The sequence below is a fragment of the Pistacia vera genome, unplaced genomic scaffold, assembly GCF_008641045.1.
Source record: "Pistacia vera cultivar Batoury unplaced genomic scaffold, PisVer_v2 Contig429, whole genome shotgun sequence".
Lineage (NCBI taxonomy): Eukaryota > Viridiplantae > Streptophyta > Magnoliopsida > Sapindales > Anacardiaceae > Pistacia > Pistacia vera.
This window is the reverse complement of record NW_022196256.1, coordinates 128,749-152,508: the sequence shown is the minus strand read 5'-3', so window position 1 is coordinate 152,508 and position 23,760 is coordinate 128,749. Positions and strand designations below refer to the sequence as shown.

General features: G+C 34.6%; 1 protein-coding gene and 3 non-coding genes across 4 annotated transcripts; 2 read left to right on the top strand and 2 right to left on the bottom strand.

The window, feature by feature from the left end:
- Nucleotides 1-10,499: 10,499 nt before the first annotated feature.
- On the top strand, nucleotides 10,500-10,571 carry TRNAW-CCA. Its single transcript has one exon. It is a non-coding gene; the product is annotated as a tRNA-Trp (tRNA).
- A 77-nt stretch (nucleotides 10,572-10,648) lies between these two features.
- TRNAV-CAC lies at nucleotides 10,649-10,722 on the bottom strand. Its single transcript has one exon. It is a non-coding gene; the product is annotated as a tRNA-Val (tRNA).
- Nucleotides 10,723-11,230: 508 nt separating this feature from the next.
- LOC116143312 (serine/threonine-protein kinase SRK2E) lies at nucleotides 11,231-16,617 on the bottom strand. Its single transcript, XM_031428769.1, has 10 exons — nucleotides 16,473-16,617; nucleotides 14,526-14,728; nucleotides 13,609-13,683; nucleotides 13,421-13,522; nucleotides 13,289-13,342; nucleotides 13,091-13,183; nucleotides 12,711-12,803; nucleotides 12,354-12,458; nucleotides 12,146-12,244; nucleotides 11,231-11,853 (listed from the first exon to the last, which is right to left on the bottom strand). Exons 1-10 carry the CDS (start codon nucleotides 16,615-16,617, stop codon nucleotides 11,560-11,562), a joined length of 1,263 nt encoding a protein of 420 aa, XP_031284629.1. The 3' UTR covers nucleotides 11,231-11,559.
- Nucleotides 15,454-15,525, top strand: TRNAW-CCA. Its single transcript has one exon. It is a non-coding gene; the product is annotated as a tRNA-Trp (tRNA).
- Nucleotides 16,618-23,760: the final 7,143 nt, after the last annotated feature.

The following is a 23,760-nucleotide window of genomic DNA, read 5'->3' as shown; positions in this document are numbered from 1 at the left end:
TACCGGCTGAATCTCGGCATGCGCCATCTAGCCTTTTACGGCCAGATCCACGGTGGATCTGGCCGGAAAAGGCCAGATCTAAGGCCAAAGATCTGGCCGTTGACGGCCAGATCTAAGGCCGTAACACTCGGTCACGACGGCCAACAAACGGTCTCGTGACCATCAACGACGACCGTTTGTTGGCCGTCGTTGAGAGCAAATACGGCCAGATCTGCCGTTGACGGCCAGATCTGACCGTAGATCTGGCCTTTTCCCGGCCAATCCACCGTGGATCTGTTCGGAAAAGGCCATAGCGACGCATGACCGGCAAGATCCAACCGGTCATGCGCCCATACGGCGACTCCGGCCACCTCCGGTGGTGGTCGCCGGCTGGGGGTGTTTGAGGGTGGGTTAGGGGTATTTTTGTTAACTTTTAATGTTTTATTATAGGGGGTATTTTGTAAAAAAACAAACATAAAGGAGATTTTATTAATTTATAAATTTTACCTCGTAATACCCGCCCAATTCAACTTTTTTTTAACTTTTTTCAAAAAACTTTTCCCAAAACCCCCAAATTTTGAACCAAACACAGCCATTATTATTTAGAACATTTTTTTAACTTCCTATATTTGAGAATTTAGCTAAAACACCCCAACAAGGCAACAACAAAAGTTTAAAATTTAACAAAACACACCCAGCCACCCAAGACGACTGTCAGCCACCAGCCACCCTAGCCGCCACCGATAGTCACCGGAACGATGCACGACTGACCAGATTTGATTGGTCGGGCACTAATCTGGCCCTTTTCGACCAGATCGAAGGCCGAAAATGGTTAGACGGCTGCGTCGAAAAGCCAAATCCATTCTGGTCGAAAATGGTAGATCTATTCTAGCCGTTAACGACCAAATCTGTGGCCGTTTACAGCCATGGATCTGGCCGAAAATGGCCAGAATGGATCTAATCATTTCCAATCAGATCCATGACCATCTGGCCATTTTCGGGCTTCAATCTTATCAGAAACGGCTCAATCGACGCACAGTCAACCAGATGCGACCAGTCGTGCGTCGTTCTGACACTGGTTCAGTTGGTCGTGGACCATTCTGACAACTGTTGACGGTGGTGGCTGACGGCTAGTAGTTGTCTTGAGACTAGGGGTATTTTTGGTATTATTTTATGTAAATAGTGAAGGTATTTTTGTCCAAAAAATCAATATATGAGGTTAAAGAAGTCATTTCGTACATTTGCGCTAATTGTTATTTAGTTGACATATGAGGGCCTTTGTGTCCAAAATATTTATTATTTAAGGGTACAATTGATATGAACAGCTGATTATCCCAGTAATGGAAAAATAACAACCTCCTAGATGGTAATCGAATTACCCCTATTTTTCCCTACAATGACCACTAGTAATATTGAAAGTTTACCGTAATCTTTCATTACTTGACATCTAAATGTAGTAATTGCCAAAAATAAGATAGATTACTAGTCTTATCCTTTATGCCCCCGAAACAAACATACATTATCTGTATATGGATTTAACGAACAAAGAAAGTAATACGATAGAGCAAATGACAAAAAACAACAACGCAAACAACCATAAGTTAGAGTTTATGATTTAACAAGTTCATTAAACTATTGCAAGAAGTGTTGATTGTATTCATCGATACTTGTGGGCATGGTTATTCAACATAAATATCATATCAACCATGAGCATAAAATAAAACACACAAACGCATTTGCATGGTTCAACCAAAACTTGGCTCTTATTCTTAAAGCCCATGGGCCTTATCATTGGGTCTTATTAGGTGGCTTAAAGCCCATAGGCCCATTCTTCGTAGCCACAACACCTCAGCAAAGCAAATTCCATGCTGAGTCAGCATATGCATGAGAGAAAATAAAATTATCCCAAAATAATAATTTTGGCCATTAACACGTGGCAAGCGATATACCAAAATAATTATCTTACTTGATACGTCATTTTATTTAGTATTAATACCAAAAATTATATATCTATGCCACGTGAGTGAGTTCACTTAAAATAAGAAATATTGTTCAAAAAGAAATAGCACATTAATATACCGAATTATTATTTCGATGGACTAATTTTAGAATAATCATATAATATTATGAAACAAATTCGTGTTGATATGATGTTTATATGTATCTTGAGATCTTTTATTCTTCTACGCAAAGCTTGTCCACATATTTGATTGAACAATCGTTCAAACTTGACAGATTTAACTAATTTTAGTTCATTTTAATTAAACAGTTAATGCAATTTGATTTATCAAATTATAGCTAACATATAATTAAGCATGCCCCCATCTTTCTACTCTATAATCCAGTTTTAAAGGACCAATCAATCAGAAGATATCACATGAGGAAAATGATACAGCTACCGAAAGTAGCACACCGAATTCATATACCGAATGACTTTACGAAATCCTGACCATCGATTAATATTAACTTATAATTAATCAACGGTCAGGATTGTGCCATGTCATTCGGTCACTACTTTCGGTAACTGTAGTATTACTCATCACGTGAATACTAATAAAATGGATTTGGATAGACCTCACTCCCTTGAAGCTTGGGTACGTAGAACTCACACAACTTGGCTTCGGCGTGCACGCAACTTAGATTTAACGTGCACACCAACTTAGTGGCGGACCCAAGATTTTTGCCCGGGGGGGCTGGGCCCTCCACAACTCCTCCATTATTTGCCAAACAATCAGTGAAAACTTTAAAAAATCATCAAACCTTAAATAAAGAAAATAATAGAATATCAAGAACCTGAAATAAAAAAATGCAATAACATAATACCTTCCTCCTTAAATAAATCTATGAGAAGCAAAATTTTGAGTAAATGTGTTGAGTAAACCTTTAGCAAAACATTCTTTTAATTTTTGGCTTCCAAAGATTATAATATAAATTTTCATGACTTTGATCAGATCTAGTCTAAGTTAAAGTCAACCAAAATTTAAATCAAGTCAACATTGCTTTGACTTTTAATATAAATTAATAAAAGAAAAAATTCTGGGTATAAATATAGATAGTAACTCAAATTTCTTTAATAATTTTGAGCAGCTAAGCGGTGACGTTTGAAATATAAGAAAATGGTGGGTGAAGGTTAATGAATAATGTCCTTTAAAATATAGTTAAGGTTTTAATTTGGGAAAATAGGAATATTCTTAGACACAAAACACAAAATAAACTCACAAGATCTATGTCTTTTTCCTTCAAATTAGAATAAAAAAACCTCAAAAAAAAAAAAGCATGATTCAACCCTTAAATAAACTAAATTAAAATAAGTAATACGCATACCTAAAACTGATAAAACATAAAACATAGCTAATTATGGCACTTTGGGTAGTGAAAGCTTCAACAATTTTAGCCTTCAAAAGTTTTAAGAGCGAATAGCATGAGAAAGAGAAAGAAATTATGAGAGAGTAAAAAATTTTAGGGATAAAATCATAAAAAACAAGTGAAGCCGTGGAGAAGAAGAGTGGAAAAAGTTTTAAACTTTCAATATGATGTGGACTTGAAATATATATACATATTAATAGCAAGTTTTTTGTGGGTCTAGATATATGTATAATAGTTTTCATTTTTTAAAAATCTTAAGGTATGTCTAGGTATATATATATTAATAGCAATTTTTGGTGGGCCTATATATTAATAATTTTTTTTTTTTTAAATATTAGGATAGGCCCAAGCCTACCCTCAAAGGGGTTGGATCTGCCCCTGCACCAACTTGCAAACTTGGTTTCGACGTGCACACCAACTTACCAACTTTGCATGCAGGATCAAACAAACGTGATTCTGATACCATAATAAAGTGAACTTGGGTAAACCTCACTCGTTATAACTAGCTCAATGGAGGAAAGAGCTCAACCACGCATGTATACACCATAATAACTTACCAATTTGACTATATGAAACAAATACAACTTCTTACAAATACGTATGATACACCTTTGTTATATGACTAAATGGCTATACAAACAACGAGCTATGTATAAGGCATAGTGTAGGACAGTGAGAGCATATATTATGTATTTGTGATCATATGGTTAACTGATAAATAAAGCCACAGATGGCTCATTTGTAGATGTTCTGTTCCTTTCACAAGACTAATTGGTCCCATTTCTTGCTCAAATGATTTATCCTCCTCTACTTTCTATCTTTACAATGATTTTCTGGCTAAGTTCCTCGATCCTCATCATATATTATTTGAGTAATGCTTCAGTCACCGAAAGTAGTGTACTAAATTTATGTACCGAATAACATGACGCAATCCTGACCGTCGATTAATATTAAATTATAATTAATCAACGGTTAGGATTGCACCACGTCATTCGGTGTACTACTTTCGATGGCTGCATTATTTCCCATATTATTTATATATAATAATGTATATGAATCTCATCATTAGTAATACTACACATACATCATTTTCATACAACATTTCACATACAATATTATGTGACAAGATATGATTGGCTAATTTAAAGTTAAAATTAAATTTTCATCAAATCACATCTTGTCACATAATGTTGTATGAAAAATATTGTATGAAAATGATGTATATTTAGTATTATTCTCTCATCATAACAGTATTATATATATATATATAGAGAGAGAGAGAGAGAGTATTATTTGTGAAGGGTTGGTGGCTCTTGGGAACTCCCAAGGGTCATATTTAACTTGATTAAGCAAACTCATGATCTCGCTATCTATTCATATATAAAATAGATAGAGAGAAGATGATTTCAAAGTTTAAAATTATAGAAAAGTGACGCGGAGATCAGACCAAGAACATCAGAATTAAAGCTTAACGTATATATACATATACGTATATGTATTGTAAAGAGAGAGGTTGAAGATCGATCGAGAAATGGTGATTCAGAGACTGGAGATGTGCATAGAACTATTGAAGCTGGCTATAGAGTTTGTGATCGTTGTTGCAAAAGCAGTTGGGGCAGTCATTCATCACCAGAATAACTCTCCAGACTTTTCAAGTTCTTTTGCTACTGCTTCTCTTCCCTACGTTGGATTGCTTCCATGAAACCCTTCTTCTTCTTGATCTTCTTCTTCTGCAATTCATTAATGTATTCGAGACTGGTTTGTGTACACAAAGAGAAAATGACAGAGAGAGTGCTTTAAGGCTGTTGATTTGTAGAATATATTCAATGTTGGAATTTCATTAATCCTTTCAGTTTTGTTTATGAATCTTCACTTTAATTGTCTGTAATTGCATATTTTCAAAAGGGTTTTTACTTTTTTACAGAAGAAGAAGAAAAATGTGAGATCATGAGGTGCATAGAGTTATAATAATTATTGTGAGTTGAGTCTGTCCATTGATGGTTTATCCATTAAATGAAAGAGAGATGAATAATAAAGAATGCAGAGCCAAAAAACTCCATTGTCTGTCTGGTAGCAATGTTCATCAATGGCCAGAACCTTGCTAATTAAGGGTGTGCATGCAAAGAAATTATTTATTTAATTTATTCTTTCAATTACCAAGTTCTTGGAGATATTTCTCATAATACAGAAGGTTTAAAATAATATATTGCTTTTGGGGTTTATCTTCATCTTAAAACTTAAAAGTGATGGAAAAGATAAAGTTTAATTGCCGGTTGTTAATGATGCAATTTGGTGAAAGAAAACGACCTTAATTTATATTTTAAGATTAATCAAGAGTTTAATTAATTAATCAGCCCATGGATATAGACTTGATTTAGAAATAATTGTACCATATGGGTCCCCATTGATCAAATTATATATGGTATATGACTTTTTCCCACCCAAGCAATGGTTTAATGACACTTTTTCACCCACAAACTATTAAAATACTACTTTATTATCCATATTTATATTCCGTTTCCAGGTTTCGACATCATTGCTACCCCACATCACTATGCACCATTCTCTTCCCAGATCATCACTTACCAAAACCCCTCAAACCCTACTCCCGTCAACCCCGTCAATCATCAACAATGCAGCGATTAGGGTTTGTATAACTGTCTCTCCCAAGTCAAATTCTGATCAATCTCAGTCACCAAAATCCAACCTTCCACCAGCAAAAAACTCATCGATCTCCCCTCTTCAAAAGCCCCAACAGCCTATACCGAGCTTGCTCTATGTTCGTCGTTGGAATATAAATTTGGATAGTGAAACAGTATTTTAAAAGTTTGTAGGTGAAAAAGTATCATTGAACCATTATTTGGGTGGAAAAAATGTCGTTAACTCTTACATATATATCAAAATGCTACAAATTATTTTAATAAATATTATAAGTATTAAATGTCGTACCTATATGATAAGATTAAGATTAAGATATTTTTTATTGAAATAATTACATGATTAGTTTCTAATTTGATGCATTATTTCTTCCAAGAAAATGACAATAATCGAATCAAACTCGCATATGCCATAATGCACATTCGCAAGAAATGCTTTATATTATATTTGTTATTATTAATTAAATTTTTTATAGTAATGTAATGTCCACGTTATCCATGTGGCAATGTAGACCTATCATTTTGTTTGTTTTAATATAATTAGATCATATTTTAATAAACTATTAATTGATTATTTTTAGGAACATTATGAAGTGATTAATAAAAGAAATTGTTGATGTATGCGGATTTGACACATGATAGGTGGGTTTTCAGAGTTATTGTCTGTTTTGAACTTTGGGGGCCCCACGACTTTATCCTGAAAAGATGCCTCTGGGTGATATGACAGAGACACAAGGTTGGTAGGATCCCAGAGTATTGTTCGCTTTGGACACTGGAGCCCACATGGTTTTGTCTTGAAAAGATGTTTTGGATAATGAGTGTGCTCTTATGCTATATAATCGATCAAGACTCTCGTTACATAACTGACATGAAACTTTGGCACCAACAGAAATTAAACAAGGTGATTAAGAATAAGAGGAGAATCCAATATGGCGATCTCATATTCTCCCACTTCAAATGAAACCCTAATTTACAAAATTTTGAAGTTAATTGATCAAATAATGCCATTTTTAGCTAAGAATTAAGATATTATTGTCGTCTTGAATAATAATCTTTTGAGTATTTCAAATGAAAAGACAAAGAAGCATCAGCCACTACTTTTAAATCTTAAGCCTAACTTAAAATTATGAGTAATACTACACATACAACATATTTTATATAACATTTCTCATACAACATGATGTGACAAAAGATGATTGGGTGAAAGTTTATTTTTAATTTAAAATCAGTCAATCATCTTTTGCCACTTCATGTTGTATGATAAATGTTGTATAAAAATATTGTATGTGTAGTATTATGGTAAAATTATTGATGGCTTATTAGTGCTATCCTGATATGATAAATGCCTAATTAATATGACTATTTATTTATAGACAATCTAGCATCGTCAAGTCTATCAAGTTGCTAGCCCCCACTAATACCAATTGTTTTGGGTCTTGTTGATGGAGTTGTTAGCCCTCTTTGATACCAATTGTTTTGGGTCTTGTTGATGGAGTTGTTAGCCCTCTTTGATACCAATTGTTTTGGGTCTTGTGGATGTATGTCAGATCTAGACATATAGTAAGTGGGTTCACAGGTAGCCTGTATGGTGTTATCCTAAAAAGACACTTCTATCTAGTGAGGGTGTTGTGATTGTTGTCCTTGTTCGTGAAAGTTGAGGTTTTTGCACAATTTCTCAATTAACCTGTACACATGATAGGTAGGTTCCCATAGGTATTGTCCACTTTAGACCTTAAGACCGGCAAAATTTTGTCCTGAAAATGCGCCTTTGGGTAGTGAGAGTGTCATTGTGTTATATAAGCAACCAAGGCCCTCGTCTCCTAACCGATGTAAGATTTTGACACCAACAAGTCTAATTTGTACAAATTTGTTCTAGACATCGTACAAATTTGTACACATTTATATTTTGTTTCTAGGTTCCGACATCGTTACGACCCCACACCACCATGTACCATTCTCTTCCCAGATCATCGCTCACCAAAACCTCTCAAACCCTACTCTCGTTAGTCCCGTACATAACTGACAATCAAGCGATTAAGGTTTACGTAACTGTCCCTCCCAAGTCAAATTATGATCAATCCCAGTCACCAAAATTCAAACTTCCACTAGCAAAAAACTCATCAACCTCCCCTATTCAGAAGCCCTAATAGTCTATACCAAGTTTGCCCTCTGTTCGTCGTCGAAATATAAATTTGGATAGTGAAACGGTATTTTAAAAGTCTATGGGTGAGAAAGTATCATTAAACCATTATTTGGTGAGAAAGTATCATTTAACCATTATTTGGGTGGAAAAAATGTCGTTAACTCTTACATATATATCAAAATGCTGCAAATTATTTTAATAAATATTATAAGTATTAAATGTCATGCATGCGTACCTATATGATAAGATTAAGATTAAAATATTTTTTATGAAGTGACCAATAAAAGAAAATGTTGATGTATGCATATTTGACACATGAGAGGTGGGTTTTCAAAGTTATTGTCTGTTTTGAACTTTGGGGCCCACATGACTTTATCTTGAAAAGACACCTCTGGATGGTATGACAGGATCCCAGAGTATTGTTCGGTTGTTCGCTTTGGGCACTGGGGCTCACATGGTTTTGTCCTAGAAAGACATTTTAGATAGTGAGTGTGCTCTTGTGCTATATAAGCGATCAAGACTCTCGTCTCATAATTGACGTGAAACTTTGACACCAACAAAAATTAAACAAGGTAATTAAGAATAAGAAGAGAATCCAATATGGCAATCTCATATTCTCCCACTTCAAATGAAACCCTAATTTACAAAATTTGAGGTTAATTAATCAAATAATGCCATTTTTAGCTAAATTAAGATATTTTGTCGTCTTGAATAATAATCTTTGAGTATTTCAAATGAAAAGACAAAGAAGCAGCCACTACTTTTAAATCTTAAGCCTAACTTAAAATTATTGATGGCTTAATAGTGCTATCCTGAATAGATAAATCCTAATTAATATGACTACTTTTTATAGACATTGTATCACGTCAAGTCTATCAAGTTGCTAGCCCCCTCTGATACCAATTGCTTTGAGTCTTGTTGATGTATGTCGGATCTAGACACATGGTAATTGGGTTCACAAGTAACCCTCATGGTGTTATCCTAAAAAGACGCTTCTAGGTATGAGGTGTTGTGACTTGTGAATGTTGTCCTTGTTCGGGAAAGTTGAGCTTTTCACAATTTCTTAATTAACCCAGACACATGATAGTAGGTTCCCATAAGTATTGTTCACTTTAGACCCTAGGATCCACACAATTTTATCCTAAAAACGTGCCCTTGGTAGTGGGATGTCATTGGTTTATAAGCAAACAAAGTCTTCGTCTCCTAACTGATTTGAGATTTTGACACCAACAGGTCTTTCATCCTACACCCTTCAAATAACTTATAAACCGATCAACATTCTCACGGCTAATAATGTATGGGCATGACTATATATCCAAAAGTTTATGCCAAATTTTAGGTTTGAAAAACCCTCATATATTAGACAATTATGTAAATTGATTTGAGAAATTAAATTTTCCAGATAATATCAATCAATTGTTGAGATAAGTTTGAAATAATTTATCACTTTATGAGGTTCTTATTCAATTATTGTAGTCACATTGAAGAAGAAACAACTTGTGCTTGATGGGACACTGGGACATAGACATAGACATAAATTTTATGGTGTTGATAGGGAATTTTTTTCCCATTTTAATTGACAGGAAAAATCATGAACATAAATCCAATAATCAAGCAAGGACCTATATGGGGGTAACGTTACCCTGCTCCCTTAATTATTTTTAGTTTTGAAGTCCACTGGGTTGGACTTGAAATCAATTAAGCCCATCAATTTTGAGAATGGTCAAATATTCTGTTATGCCCATTTTGTAATAGAAGGACAACGAAATTGCAAGGGCAAAATGGGCATTCTATAAGAGATATATATATATATATTTTTTTTTTTTAATAACTAGGGTATTCGGCCACAATTGTCAGCTGAGCCCACCTAATCCTCAGTCATGGAACATCCTGCAAGACCGATGGATCAAAGTAATTACATAAATGTAGTAGATGTTTCTCCCGCGACTTGAAACAAGAACCTTTGGATACGAAGATTGGCACAAATTTGATTTCATCAGCGCCACAAGCTTGAACCATGACCAAGCGCCATGGCAGGAGCCATGCACCAAACAGAGTGCTTAGTTGGAAAAGCCAAACAGGAGGTTATCATGGCCAACCCCTGAGAAACATAAAATACAAACACACCCACAAAAATTGAAAGTATTGTATACACTCCTAAACTATCATTACCCCTGAAAAATTATCACAACCCCTCTTCAAAAAGAAAAAAAAAAACTCCCTATTATATAAAAAAATTTTAAAAATATTGTAGTTAGTTTATATATATTCACTATCTTCGAAAGGGGGGGTTCTAAAATTGTACATATTATTTATTATATATAGTTATTAGAACGACTAATGTAACAACAAGTGGATCCGTGGCGCAATGGTAGCGCGTCTGACTCCAGATCAGAAGGTTGCGTGTTCGATTCACGTCGGGTTCAAATCCCTTCTTTTTTTTCTTAAGAACTTTCATTCTTCAACAGTGCAACTTGTGAACTGAAACAAAAAAATTGAAAAATGTCTGAGCCCGGGTTCGAACCCGGGACCTCTAGTGTGTGAGACTAGCGTGATAACCAACTACACCACCCAGACGTTTTGATGATTTCGACTATATCATATTCTCCTACGTTAAAATCCCTCAAGTACTCATTTGAATCACTCAAACAACATATTGAGTAACCACCAGTTGGATAGTCCAACTGTCAACCATAACTTTTGAGTGCATTATTTAAAAAGTTTTAAGTTCGATCATCTGATTTACTAATAAAAGTGTCCACTGAAAGAATTTATCTGACCTTCAACTGAAGTACACGTAAACTGATCCAAACACTTTTGATCACCAAAATAAAAAAAACACGCATATAGAGTGACAGAACTGCTGGCAAAAGATAGTAGAAACGAAGCTTGGAGTATAGTTTACTATAAAAGCTGCAAGTACGCTATGGGAAATGAGTAAAGGTACCGAGAATTATAGTCTAAAAGCATTTACAAAATGGTTTCAACTATTTCATCTGACTGATGATAAAAGCATATTTACAATAAAAGCTATATAATGTAACACAACAAAGAACCGATGTTTAGGCGAATTGAATCTGAAAAAGGATACAACACTAATAACTTTATTACATACATTATTGTATAAAGAGTACACTACAGTACAACATATAAAGCCACCTGCAAGTGGCACCAACACATATAAAATACAGGAAACAACATCACTTTACTAAAAAGGTGAAAGGCACAAGCAAGATGAAAACATGTGCACCAGATGTGGATTCCAGGCTGACAAGTGAGATAGACATTTCTAAGCAACAGTAAAAAGTTTCTTAATTCTTCACAACCAAGTAACTGGATCCCCACAAGACAAATGAAACTTCATTCAACATATGGTCCACCATAATTCCTCCCAGCTCATAGGTCTTGTAATAATCACATAGCATACACGATCTCCCCGCTGCTATCGATGTCGAGATCGGGATCGGTTTCTAGGTCCTCCTCCATATCGTCATCGATGTCGAGGCTACCAGTCAAATAATGGTTGAGACTATTTGTTCCAGCAGCTGGAATTGTGGCTTCAGCAATGATTTGCATGATTTCATCAATGCTTTGCATGGGCTGATCAGGCTCTTCAAACTGGTTGTTCATTGTGTTTTCAACTATGAGATCGGCTGGAAGGTTCTTTAAGAACCACTCGTGGTTTCTAATCTCGGGAATACTTATCCTCTGTCCCAGTTAAAATGAGAATCAAATCAAAAGTTTGACATTTGTATCTTGGGAAATAGAAAGTGTCATTAAAACCAAAGAAAAGACAGAAATTGAGTCAAACTTATACAAACATTGCAGCTCTTTATCCTCCCAAGAATTTCATTTGATATGTCTAAGTGGGGAGATTGGGGGGAAGGGGATGGAGTACGGTGAGAGAACAAAAAAACAAGATAGGACAGACATTGTGGCAATTGATATTTTCTTTCAAAATACTGGATACCACTCAGGTATCAAGAAAGAGCTCACTAACCTTTGCAGGATCAGCCACAAAAATCCTGGAGATCAGATGGCGGCACTCAGGAGAAATATGAACATAATCTGGAATTGAGTACTGAACATTCAGAATACGCTGCAAGAAACAACCAAATACGTCACCCAAGAACATTAGTAAAGCCGTCATTCACTGATGGAAAGGCATAACAAGTTACTTCTATCGTTGCTAAAATGGAATGATTTACGTGTATTGTCTTGCGGAAGTTCTTTGGCTCCTCAGGATCCTCGAAAGGATATGCTCCCACCAACATAACATATAAGGTTACTCCACAAGACCACACATCTGCAATCTGAACAGCACATCCAATTGGTATAATATTAGTATCAAAGTGTTAATAAATGCATGTGTGCAGGGTGTTATTTATGAGATCCTTGCTCCAGTGAATTAATGATTTCAGTTATTATCTTTCAAACCCTTCAAAGTACTTCCACAGGTGCATGTTTTATAAATCATCAAATAGTTGGACGCATAATGATTCTAGAAGTCAAACATCAAAAATCCATAAAGTAATACTATTGTAGTTTTTTCTCATGAATATTACCTTGCCATCATATTCTTTCTTAAGTAATACTTCAGGGGCAATGTATGCTGGAGTACCAACAGTTGATTTTGGTTGTGAATGTAGCACTGAAGACTGGAAGAACCAGATCATGTCAAAATGATAGTATACAAAGATTCAAAGTACAACAAATAGTAAAAGAAGAGAAATATTGAAAAGATATCACCAAGCGAGAGAGCAGATCAAGAAATCAATTCTCACTAAAAGGAAACCCTATACAACCAAATGATCATTCAATTAATCACCTTGAGGTACATTAATAGACAACTTTTGGTCTTGGACCTAAACATCAAATGTTCAGTCTCATATATAAGCAACAGACCAGGCAAAGATAGCCACAATAACAAAAGAACATCTTATACCTTGGAGTACCCAAAATCACAAATCTTTAAACGAGGAGCTGGGCTTCCGTCCAATAATGTGTTCTCCAATTTCAAGTCACGATGGCATACTTGCTTCACAAAAAAATACAACAGAAGAATGCAACCATGTCAACCAGATACATCTTCTAGGTATGTGAGAAAAATAGTCAAATGTGATTCACAGGAGAAAATTATTACCATTGAGTGACAGTAGCTCACTCCTGATATAAGTTGTTGGAAGAAAAAGCGTGCCTGCAACATAACAAAGAGTATGTAGAGTATAGAACCTCAAGGTCTACCAGAGAGTAAAAGAATGAGCTGGAGAAGAACCTCATCCTCACTAAACCGTCCTGCATTGCATATGCGCTCAAATAGCTCTCCTCCAGACGCATATTCCATTACAATAGCCAGATGGGTTGGTGTTAAAATGACCTATATTTACATCATAAAATTACTGATGTGTAATGTGTTCCCCAGAGGAGGAAGAATTATAACAACGTTGTAGGAACTGAACAGACCTCTTTAAATCTGACAATATTGGGATGCCTTAGTGACCTGTGGTTGATAATTTCCCTTTGTACATTTTCATCTATCTGTCAAACACAACAGAAATCGTAAAAATAACAACATCAATTAGAGAAGTCAGAGAGCCATTTATATAAATCATATCAAATTAGTACCATTGCCTATTACAAAGGGACAAGCAAGCAATCATCCACTACAGTTCAAAACATCCCATTACAACACGAAGTCACACTTCAATAAGCTACAAGCATAAGCTTTATAAATAAGATTGACATCTTTATAACTTCTTCCAATCAAAACTGGTATTCAAACAAACGACAACTTCCCATAAAATTCAGAAGTTAATCTCAGAATGATACCAGCTAAAAAATCTCAAATCACCACACCCGATAAGCTAAACCCAACTCATTTGCTCTGTGGTCCGTACCAAAAATAATATAATAACAATAAATATCAACAACCACCCAACAAAATGGTTCAAAATCCAAATAACTCTTCAATCTCTAACCAACTAAAAATATGCATTAACAAATATAAGCCACACTCGACAATAAAAAAAAAAAAAAAAGCAACTAGACACCGATCAAAAAACCCATTGATTCTCAACCAACCATCATCAACTTAAAAAACCAACCGAACTGACTTAAACTCAAACAATCACCAACAAAAGCTGAGTAATTACTAATTACCCAGTAAACTAAAAACCCATTGACAAAGCGCTCGAAATTCAAATACTCATTAATCCTGAACTTATCTTTTAACTCAAACCCAAGTGAACTAAACTCTAACCAGCTGAACTGAGCTCGAACTCGAACAATCACCAACAAAACCAAGTAATTAGCCACTAAACTAAAAAGCCATCAACAAAAAACAAATAAAATTTAAAGAAGTAAAAAAAATCGAGACTAACCTTCTCACCTCTCTCGATATACTTAACCGCAACAAGTTCATCAGTTTGTTTATCTCTCATCAACCTGGCAACCCCAAAATTCCCGGACCCAATATCGCGGACGAGCTCGTACACATATAAATATTTATGGTGTTGATAGGAATTTTTTTCCCATTTTAATTGACAGGAAAAATCATGAAAAATCCAATAATTCAAGCAAGGACCTATATGGGGGTAACGTTACCCCTGCTCCCTTAATTATTTTTAGTTTTGAAGTCCATCTGGGTTGGACTTGAAATCAATTAAGCCCATCAATTTTGAGAAATGGTCAAATATTCTGTATATGCCCATTTTGTAATGAAGGACAACGAAATTGCAAGGGCAAAATGGGCATTCTATAAGAGATATATATATATATATTTTTTTTTTAATAACTAGGGTATTCGGCCACAATTGTCAGCTGAGCCACCTAATCCTCAGGGTCATGGAACATCCTGCAAGACCGATGGATCACAAGTAATTACATAAATGTAGTAGATTTTCTCCGCGACTTGAACACAAGAACTTTGGATACGAAGATTTGCACAAATTTGATTTCATCAGCGCCACAAGCTTGAACCATGACCAAGCGCCATGGCAGGAGCCATGCACCAGAAACAAAGTGCTTAGTTGAAAGCCAACAGGAGGTTATCATGGCCAACCCCTGAGAAACAATAAAATACAAACACACCCACAAAAATTGAAAAGTATTGATACACTCCTAAACTATCATTTATCCCTTAAAATTATCACAACCCCTCTTCAAAAAGAAAAAAAAAAACTCCCTATTATATAAAAAATTTAAAAATATTGTAGTTAGTTTATATATATTCACTATCTTCGAAAGGGGGGTTCTAAAATTGTACTATATTATTTATTAGTTATTTGAACGACTAATGTAACAACAAGTGGATCCGTGGCGCAATGGTAGCGCGTCTGACTCCAGATCAGAAGGTTGCGTGTTCGATTCACGTCGGGTTCAAATCCTTCTTTTTTTTTCTTAAGAACTTTCATTCTTCAACAGTGCAACTTGTGAACTGAAACAAAAAAATTGAAAAATGTCTGAGCCGGGTTCGAACCGGGACCTCTAGTGTGTGAGACAGCGTGATACCAACTACACACCCAGACGTTTTGATGATTTCGACTATATCATATTCTCCTACGTTAAAATCCCTCAAGTACTCATTTGAATCACTCAAACAACATATTGAGAACCACCAGTTGGATAGTCCACTGTCAACCATAACTTTGAGTGCATTATTTAAAAGTTTTAAGTTCGATCATCTGATTACTAATAAAAGTGTCCACTGAAAGAATTTATCTGACCTTCAACGAAGTACACGTAAACTGATCCAAACACTTTGATCACCAAAATAAAAAAAACACGCATATAGAGTGACAGAACTGCTGGCAAAAGATAGTAGAAACGAAGCTTGGAGTATAGTTTACTATAAAAGCTGCAAGTACGCTATGGGAAATGAGTAAAGGTACCGAGAATTATAGTCTAAAGCATTTACAAAATGGTTTCAACTTTTCATCTGACATGATGTAAAAGCATATTTACAACAAAAGCTATATAATGTTTGAATCTGAAAAGGATACAACACTAATAACTTTACATACATTATTGTATAAGAGTACACTACAGCAAACATATAAAGCCACCTGCAATGGGCACCAACACATATAAATATCAGGAAACAACATCACTTTACTAAAAAGGGTGAAAGGCACAAGCAAGTGAAAACATGTGCACCAGATGTGGATTCCAGGCTGACAAGTGAGATAGACATTTCTAAGCAACAGTAAAAAGTTTCTTAATTCTTCACAACCAAGTAACTGGATCCCCACAAGACAAATGAAACTTCATTCAACATATGGTCCACATAATCCTCCCAGCTCATAGGCTTGTAATAATCCATAGCATACACGATTCCCCGCTGCTATCGATGTCGAGATCGGGATCGGTTTCTAGGTCCTCCTCCATATCGTCATCGATGTCGAGGCTACCAGTCAAAAATGGTTGAGACATTTGTTCCAGCAGCTGGAATGTGGCTTCAGCAATGATTTGCATGATTTCTCAATGCTTGCATGGGCTGATCAGGCTCTTCAAACTGGTTGTTATTGTGTTTTCAACTAGGAATCGGCTGGAAGGTTCTTTAAGAACCACTCGTGGTTTCTATCTCGGGAATACTTATCCTCTGTCCCAGTTAAAATGGAATCAAATCAAAAGTTTGACATTTGTATCTGGGAAATAGAAAGTGTCATTAAAACCAAAGAAAAGACAGAAATTGAGTCACACTTATACAAACATTGCAGCTCTTTATCCTCCCAAGAATTTCATTTGATATGTAAGGGGGGGAATTGGGGGGAAGGGGAAGGGTATGGCTAGGAACAAAAAAACAAAGATGGACAGACATTGTGGCAATTGATATTTCTTTCAAAATATACTGGTACCACTCAGGTATCAAGAAAGAGCTCACTAACCTTTAATCTTTGAGTATTTCAAATGAAAAGACAAAGAAGCATCAGCCACTACTTTTAAATCTTAAGCCTAACTTAAAATTATTGATGGCTTAATAGTGCTATCCTGATATGATAAATGCCTAATTAATATGACTACTTTTTTATAGACATTGTAGCATCGTCAAGTCTATCAAGTTGCTAGCCCCCTCTGATACCAATTGCTTTGAGTCTTGTTGATGTATGTCGGATCTAGACACATGGTAAGTGGGTTCACAAGTAACCCTCATGGTGTTATCCTAAAAAGACGCTTCTAGGTAATGAGGGTGTTGTGACTTGTGAATGTTGTCCTTGTTCGTGAAAGTTGAGGCTTTTTCACAATTTCTTAATTAACCCAGACACATGATAGGTAGGTTCCCATAAGTATTGTTCACTTTAGACCCTAGGATCCACACAATTTTATCCTAAAAACGTGCCCTTGGGTAGTGAGGATGTCATTGTGTTATATAAGCAAACAAAGTCTTCGTCTCCTAACTGATGTGAGATTTTGACACCAACAGGTCTTTCATCCTACACCCTTCAAATAACTTATAAACCGATCAACATTCTCATCGGCTAATAATGTATGGGCATGACATATATATCCAAAAGTTTATGCCAAATTTTAGGTTTGAAAAACCCTCAATATATTAGACAATTATGTAAATTGATTTGAGAAATTAAATTTTCCAGATAATATCAAATCAATTGTTGAGATAAGTTTGACAATAATTTATCACTTTATGAGGTTCTTATTCAATTATTGTAGTCACATTGAAGAAGAAACAACTTGTGCTTGATGGGACACTGGGATAGACATAGACATAGNGGGATTGTTGGGTGGAGAAAGAGACTACAGATGGGTTATTGCCCGTGAAAGGTAAGAGCTCGTGATCATCAAATCAAACTCTCTTTCACTCTTAAAAAAAGAACAAGAAAAAAAAAAAAAAAAACCTGTACGGAGTGGGATTAGTTTATCTCTGTGATTTTGTGTGCGTTTTTATTTAATGGTGGTGAGTTTTAAGTAAAGTTAAGCAAAAGGGTGAAGAGCTGACGAAGGAAAAGAGATATTTTTTAGGAAGGTGATGAAGATGAAATTACGTGAAATGGGAGTGGGGTTTTGTGGGTTTTTGACGAATTTAGGTGAGGATCATGGATGAATGAATGGATTGATGGGGTTGTGAAATTACAGAATTAGGGTTTGCTTTGTGGATAAGGTTGCATAAATCACAATTCACGAGGATGCTTTTTTCTTCGTTTGGGATTGGTTGCAGAGAGGCTGTGATTTGGTATGGGCTAGAACAGTTCCTGTTTCTGTTCTCCTCTCATTAAAATATTTGTTATTTAGAAGATATTCTACAATGTTATAAAAATTACAAAACATCCCAAAACAAATCTTAATTAACAATTAGTAGATGATATTTAAGAAAACTGCACCAAAGTACCTATTGAAATCATAAATGAATAAAGGTAGGATGACAAGCACTTCTCACTAATTTCTCTCACAAACGCGATGTGGTAGCTTGCATTTGATCAGGCGAGACCCATTACGAGCTAACACATTGCGTTAGTGAGAAGTGTTTATCAGCGTAGTATTACTCTACGATGAAATAATAATAATAATGTTACATAAAATAATAACACATTAGAAAAGCGTTTTTGATGCAGGACCCATCGGATGAATTGTGTCGAGGGTGTTAGAATGCAATGATTTTTGGTAGGGCACTCTAAAACGTTCAAACAAACAAAACTCATGCGAGTAGTAATTTTTTATCCCTTCGTAGTCGTTTTGAGGAGTTTTTTATTCAGTGGTCGTTATCGTATCACTTTTTACCTACGTTCTTCAATCATATTTTATTGTTTCGGTATCAATTTCTCGCTTTTCTGATGTGTTATTATTTTATATAACTTTTTCTCACATCGCGTTTGTGAGAAAAAATTAGTGAGAAGTGTTTATCAGCGTAGTATTATTCTACGATGAAATAATAATAAGAACGTTACATAAAATAATAACACATCAGAAAAGCGTTTTTGATGCAGGACCCATCAAATAAATTGTGTCGAGGGTGTTAGAATGCAATGGTTTTGGGTAGGGCACTTTAAAACGACCAAACAAACAAAACTCATGTGAGTCGTCATTTTTTAGCCCTTTGGAGTTGTTTTGAGGGATTTTTTTTTTATTAAGTGGTCGTTATCGTATCACTTTTTACCTATGTTCTTCAATTATCTATTTTATTGTTTTGGTATCAGTTTCCTGCTTTTCTGATGTGTTATTATTTTATGTAACTTTTTCTCACGTCGCGTTTGTGAGAAAAAGTTAGTGAGAAATGTTTATCAGCATAGTATTAATCTATAATGAAATAATAATAAGAATGTTACATAAAATAATAACACACCAGAAAAGCATTTTTGATGCAGGACCCATCGGATGAATTGTGTCAAGGGTGTTAGAATGCAATGACTTTGGGCAGGGCACTCTAAAACGGCCAAACAAACAAAACTCATGCGAGTTGTCATTTTTTAGCCCGTTGGAGTTGTCATTTTTTAGCCCGTTGGAGTCGTTTTGAGGGATTTTTTTATTTAGTGGTCGTTATCATATCACTTTTTACCTACATTCTTCAATCATCTATTTTATTATTTCGGTATCAGTTTCCTGCTTTTCTGATGTGTTATTATTTTATGTAACTTTTTCTCACGTCGCATTTGCGAGAAAAAGTTAGTGAGAAGTGTTTATCAACGTAGTATTACTCTATGATGAAATAATAATAAGAATGTTACATAAAATAATAACACATCAGAAAAGCGTTTTTGATACAGGACCCATCGGATGAATTGTGTCGAGGGTGTTACAATGCAATGATTTTTGGTAGGGCACTCTAAAACTGTCAAACAAACAAAACTCATGCGAGTCGTAATTTTTTATCCCTTCAGAGTCGTTTTGAGGGATTTTTTATTCAGTGGTTGTTATCATATCACTTTTTACCTACGTTCTTCAATCATCTATTTTATTGTTTCGGTATTAGTTTCCTGTTTTTCTGATGTGTTATTATTTTATGTAACTTTTTCCCACGTCACGTTTTTGAGAACAAGTTAATGAGAAGTGTTTATCAGCGTAGTATTACTCTACGACGAAATAATATTAAGAATGTTACATAAAATAATAACACATTAGAAAAGCGTTTTTGATGCCGGACCCATCGGATGAATTGTGGTCAAGGGTCTTAAAATGCAATGATTTTGGGCAGGGCACTCTAAAACGGCCAAACAAACAAAACTCATACGAGTCATAATTTTTTATCCCTTCGAAGTCGTTTTGAGGTGTTTTTTTATTCAGTGGTTGTTATCATATCACTTTTTACCTTCGTTCTTCGATCATCTATTTTATTGTTTCGGTATCCATTTATGTAATTAATGAAAAATATTAAAAATACATTGAAGAGGCTTTTTATTCAATCCCTGAAATGTGAACAAAATCATTGCACAAATCGACCTAACCGTTTGAAAATTTGCAAGAATTGTCAACTCCATAGCCAATAATAGCCCACAAACTTTAAATAATCTGCAAAAAAAGACCAATTGCGGGCCAAACTCCAGACAACATCACTCTCTCAAACGTGAAACTTCAACCAAAATAGCAATTCAACTTCAAAAGGGTGGCCACCAACACATTGAAGAAATCAAACACTTTGATTAATTTTTATTTTTAATTTCTAGCTAGTTGGTATAAATAAATGTAGCTTATCCAAAGATGAAGTCATCTTTTTTTTTTTTTTTTTTTCAATAGATGATAATAAATAAATAAATAAATAAATATATATATATATATATGACAATCCTCTAAATTAGTAAAATGGGTTACTGTTTTCAGCTTCCCCAATTTATAGGTTTGATGCGTTTCGATTTCGTGTTAGGAGAAAAGGCAACAGAAAAATATACATTCGAGATTAATTACATATAAATAAAATCACACAACTTAAAAAAACATGATATTTACGTGGTTTGGCATAATTCGTTTGCATCCACTGATAAAAGAAATTCATTATAGTTTCATGAACACGATATATAAGAGTACACAATATCATAAACCCGATATATAATTAGCAAATAAAAAAGTGGAAACAATTAAAAAAATAATAATAGAAATCCATTTACCAATCAAATAGACTTCCAAATTGAGAAGTAATTTTTTTTTTTTTTTTTTTTTGGGTGACTTGGGGTGTCTGGACCGCTTACGCGCATATCGTTTAATCTTTAATAACCAGATAAACCCTCCAATGACCACCCCTATTAATAACTAATGAGAATCAAACTTAAGATCTCTTGAGTAATACACCCAAGAGTTTTTATTGCCCTGGCCGACTACCCAGGGGTGGTTGGAGAAGTAATAGTTGATATTGTTTAATATATAGTTGACAATAGTTGGGTTTTTTTTTAAAAAAAAAAGTGTTAACAGGCAAAGGAGAGTACTAGAAAAGTCTGAATGTGGGCTGAATTAATTAAAAAAAAAAAAGGTTTTATACGTTTTTGTCTTGATAGAAGAAAAGTTATGGGAATGTGAGAATTATCAAGTCTTTATTTAGAAAGTAGTTAAGAATAGTGTCATTTTCAATTTGGTGGTGGATTTTCATAATACTATTTAGATTTAGAGAGGTACCAAATTATTGGTTTGCCGGAAAGTGGTTCCTTCATAGGTAGGAAACTAAACCACTTTGCCCCTTCACATTGCCCTTCTGGCAATGCCCATTTCCAAATGGAAGTGTTTTTATGTGTTTTTCAAATTAAATAGATGTGTTTCTAATACAAGCATATTCCCAAACACAAGTTTGATCGAGAGACGACAATTCATGGGATTTTCACGTATGATAACAACGTTTTATATAACATATCATTATATTATTATTAGCAGATAACTCGTGTAATAGGAGTGTTAAAATTGTTTTCTAGGTAAATTGTTATTAAAGAAAAATGAGTATCTGTTACGATAGATTGGATGTGGTATGGATGACATTAAGGGTGAGCATGGGTCAAATGTAGAGTCGAAATCGACCCCATCAGGGTTAGGCTCCGGTTATGGAAAATTGGAATCGAAAATTCTCAGGTCTGGTTCTGGTTACGATTCCTATAATGCTGGAATCGGGAACTAGAATTGGAACTGAGGTCCTAGTACCTAGGTAGGAATCGAGACTAAATTATATTTTTCATAAATTATTGGGGGTGTATTTATAATTTTTGAGGATGTATTTGTTATTTTTCAAAAATTTGGGGTAATTGAAATTTACCCAAGTACTGGGAATCAAAATCGAAACCTATGTTATAGGAATCGAAATTGACTAGTTCTCATTCCTTAAAAAAATATAAGATACCTGAAACCGATCACCCCTAAATGACATTATGGTCGTATAGTTAGAATATATCAAAGAGTGTATGTTCGTTTGTGTTATCAAAGTTTGATTGAAGAATCATTTGTTAATAGACTATGGATTTGCATGAGGGTATTATAGTCATATCATGTAAAATTTTGAAATAACGGGGTTAGAAGAGCCATAGTGCTGTTAACAAAATTTCAAATGGACTTGCTTAGGAAGAGATTCACATGTCCACTTTCTGGCCCATTGTGAAAGATAAATATGGTCCATTTATATCAATGGCCGACCCGGCCCATTATAGTTCTGTGTGCCTTGTTGATGGCAAAAATTTATAGAATTTCCCTAATAACGCATCCGTCAACAATTTAATTTTTTTTTTTTTTTTTTAGGATCGGGAGTCTCCAAATCAACTTATACATGTCTCAACATTTCTCAGACCCTAAAACTATCAGACTGATAAGATTCCAGGTTATTTCTATCAACAACCGAGAAAGAGACTCAAACTCAAGATTCTTAAGTAATATAACACCTAAAAGTCCGTATCAAATCACTCAATTACCCAAAAGTGAACAAATGAATATCTATATATAATAGTTTATACTAGACAGCAATATATATATATAATGGTCCATTTTCAAACCTCTTAGGGGAGACAAAGAAAAAAAAAAATTCTTTGCATAAACTAATATATCTCAATTAATTAAATAATTAATAAATATAAATAAATAAGGTGTGGATGAAAGAATAATACTCCCTCCATTTCATATTAAGTGACGTTTTAAGACCTTGCATAATTTATAGGAAAACAAATTTCTCTCTCCTCATGCTGATTCTTTCACTGAAATTGCGGAAAATTTTGATTCTCCTACTATATCCATGAGTGAAACTGTTATTCAATTTAATATGTCATTTTCTTTCTTCTACTCCTTTCTTTTACTGCCGTCATTTAAAAGAAAAAAAAAAAGAGAGAGAGAGAAAGAGGAGATGAGGGACAGATAGAGCTGGGCATTTGGGACCGGACCCAAAGACCCAGCTTTAAAACTTAGTCCTAGGACCGGTCTTTGAGAGGACCGAACTTAGGAGACTTGGTCTCAAAACGAGACCAACCCTAAGAAGGAGGGTCCAGGCCTAAATTTTTTTGTATTTTTTTAATATAGTCCTCTATCAAATTATATAAAACCCCCTGTTAATTTTAAAATAAATATAACTTACGAGGCTAAAATGGAATTTTACAAAATTTATAAAAAATAATCTTCGAGGTCTAAAAAATTTATAAATTTTACCCCTAAAAATACTAAAAACCCCTTATAAAATTTCGTTTTACCCCCAAAATATAAAAAAGAAATTGA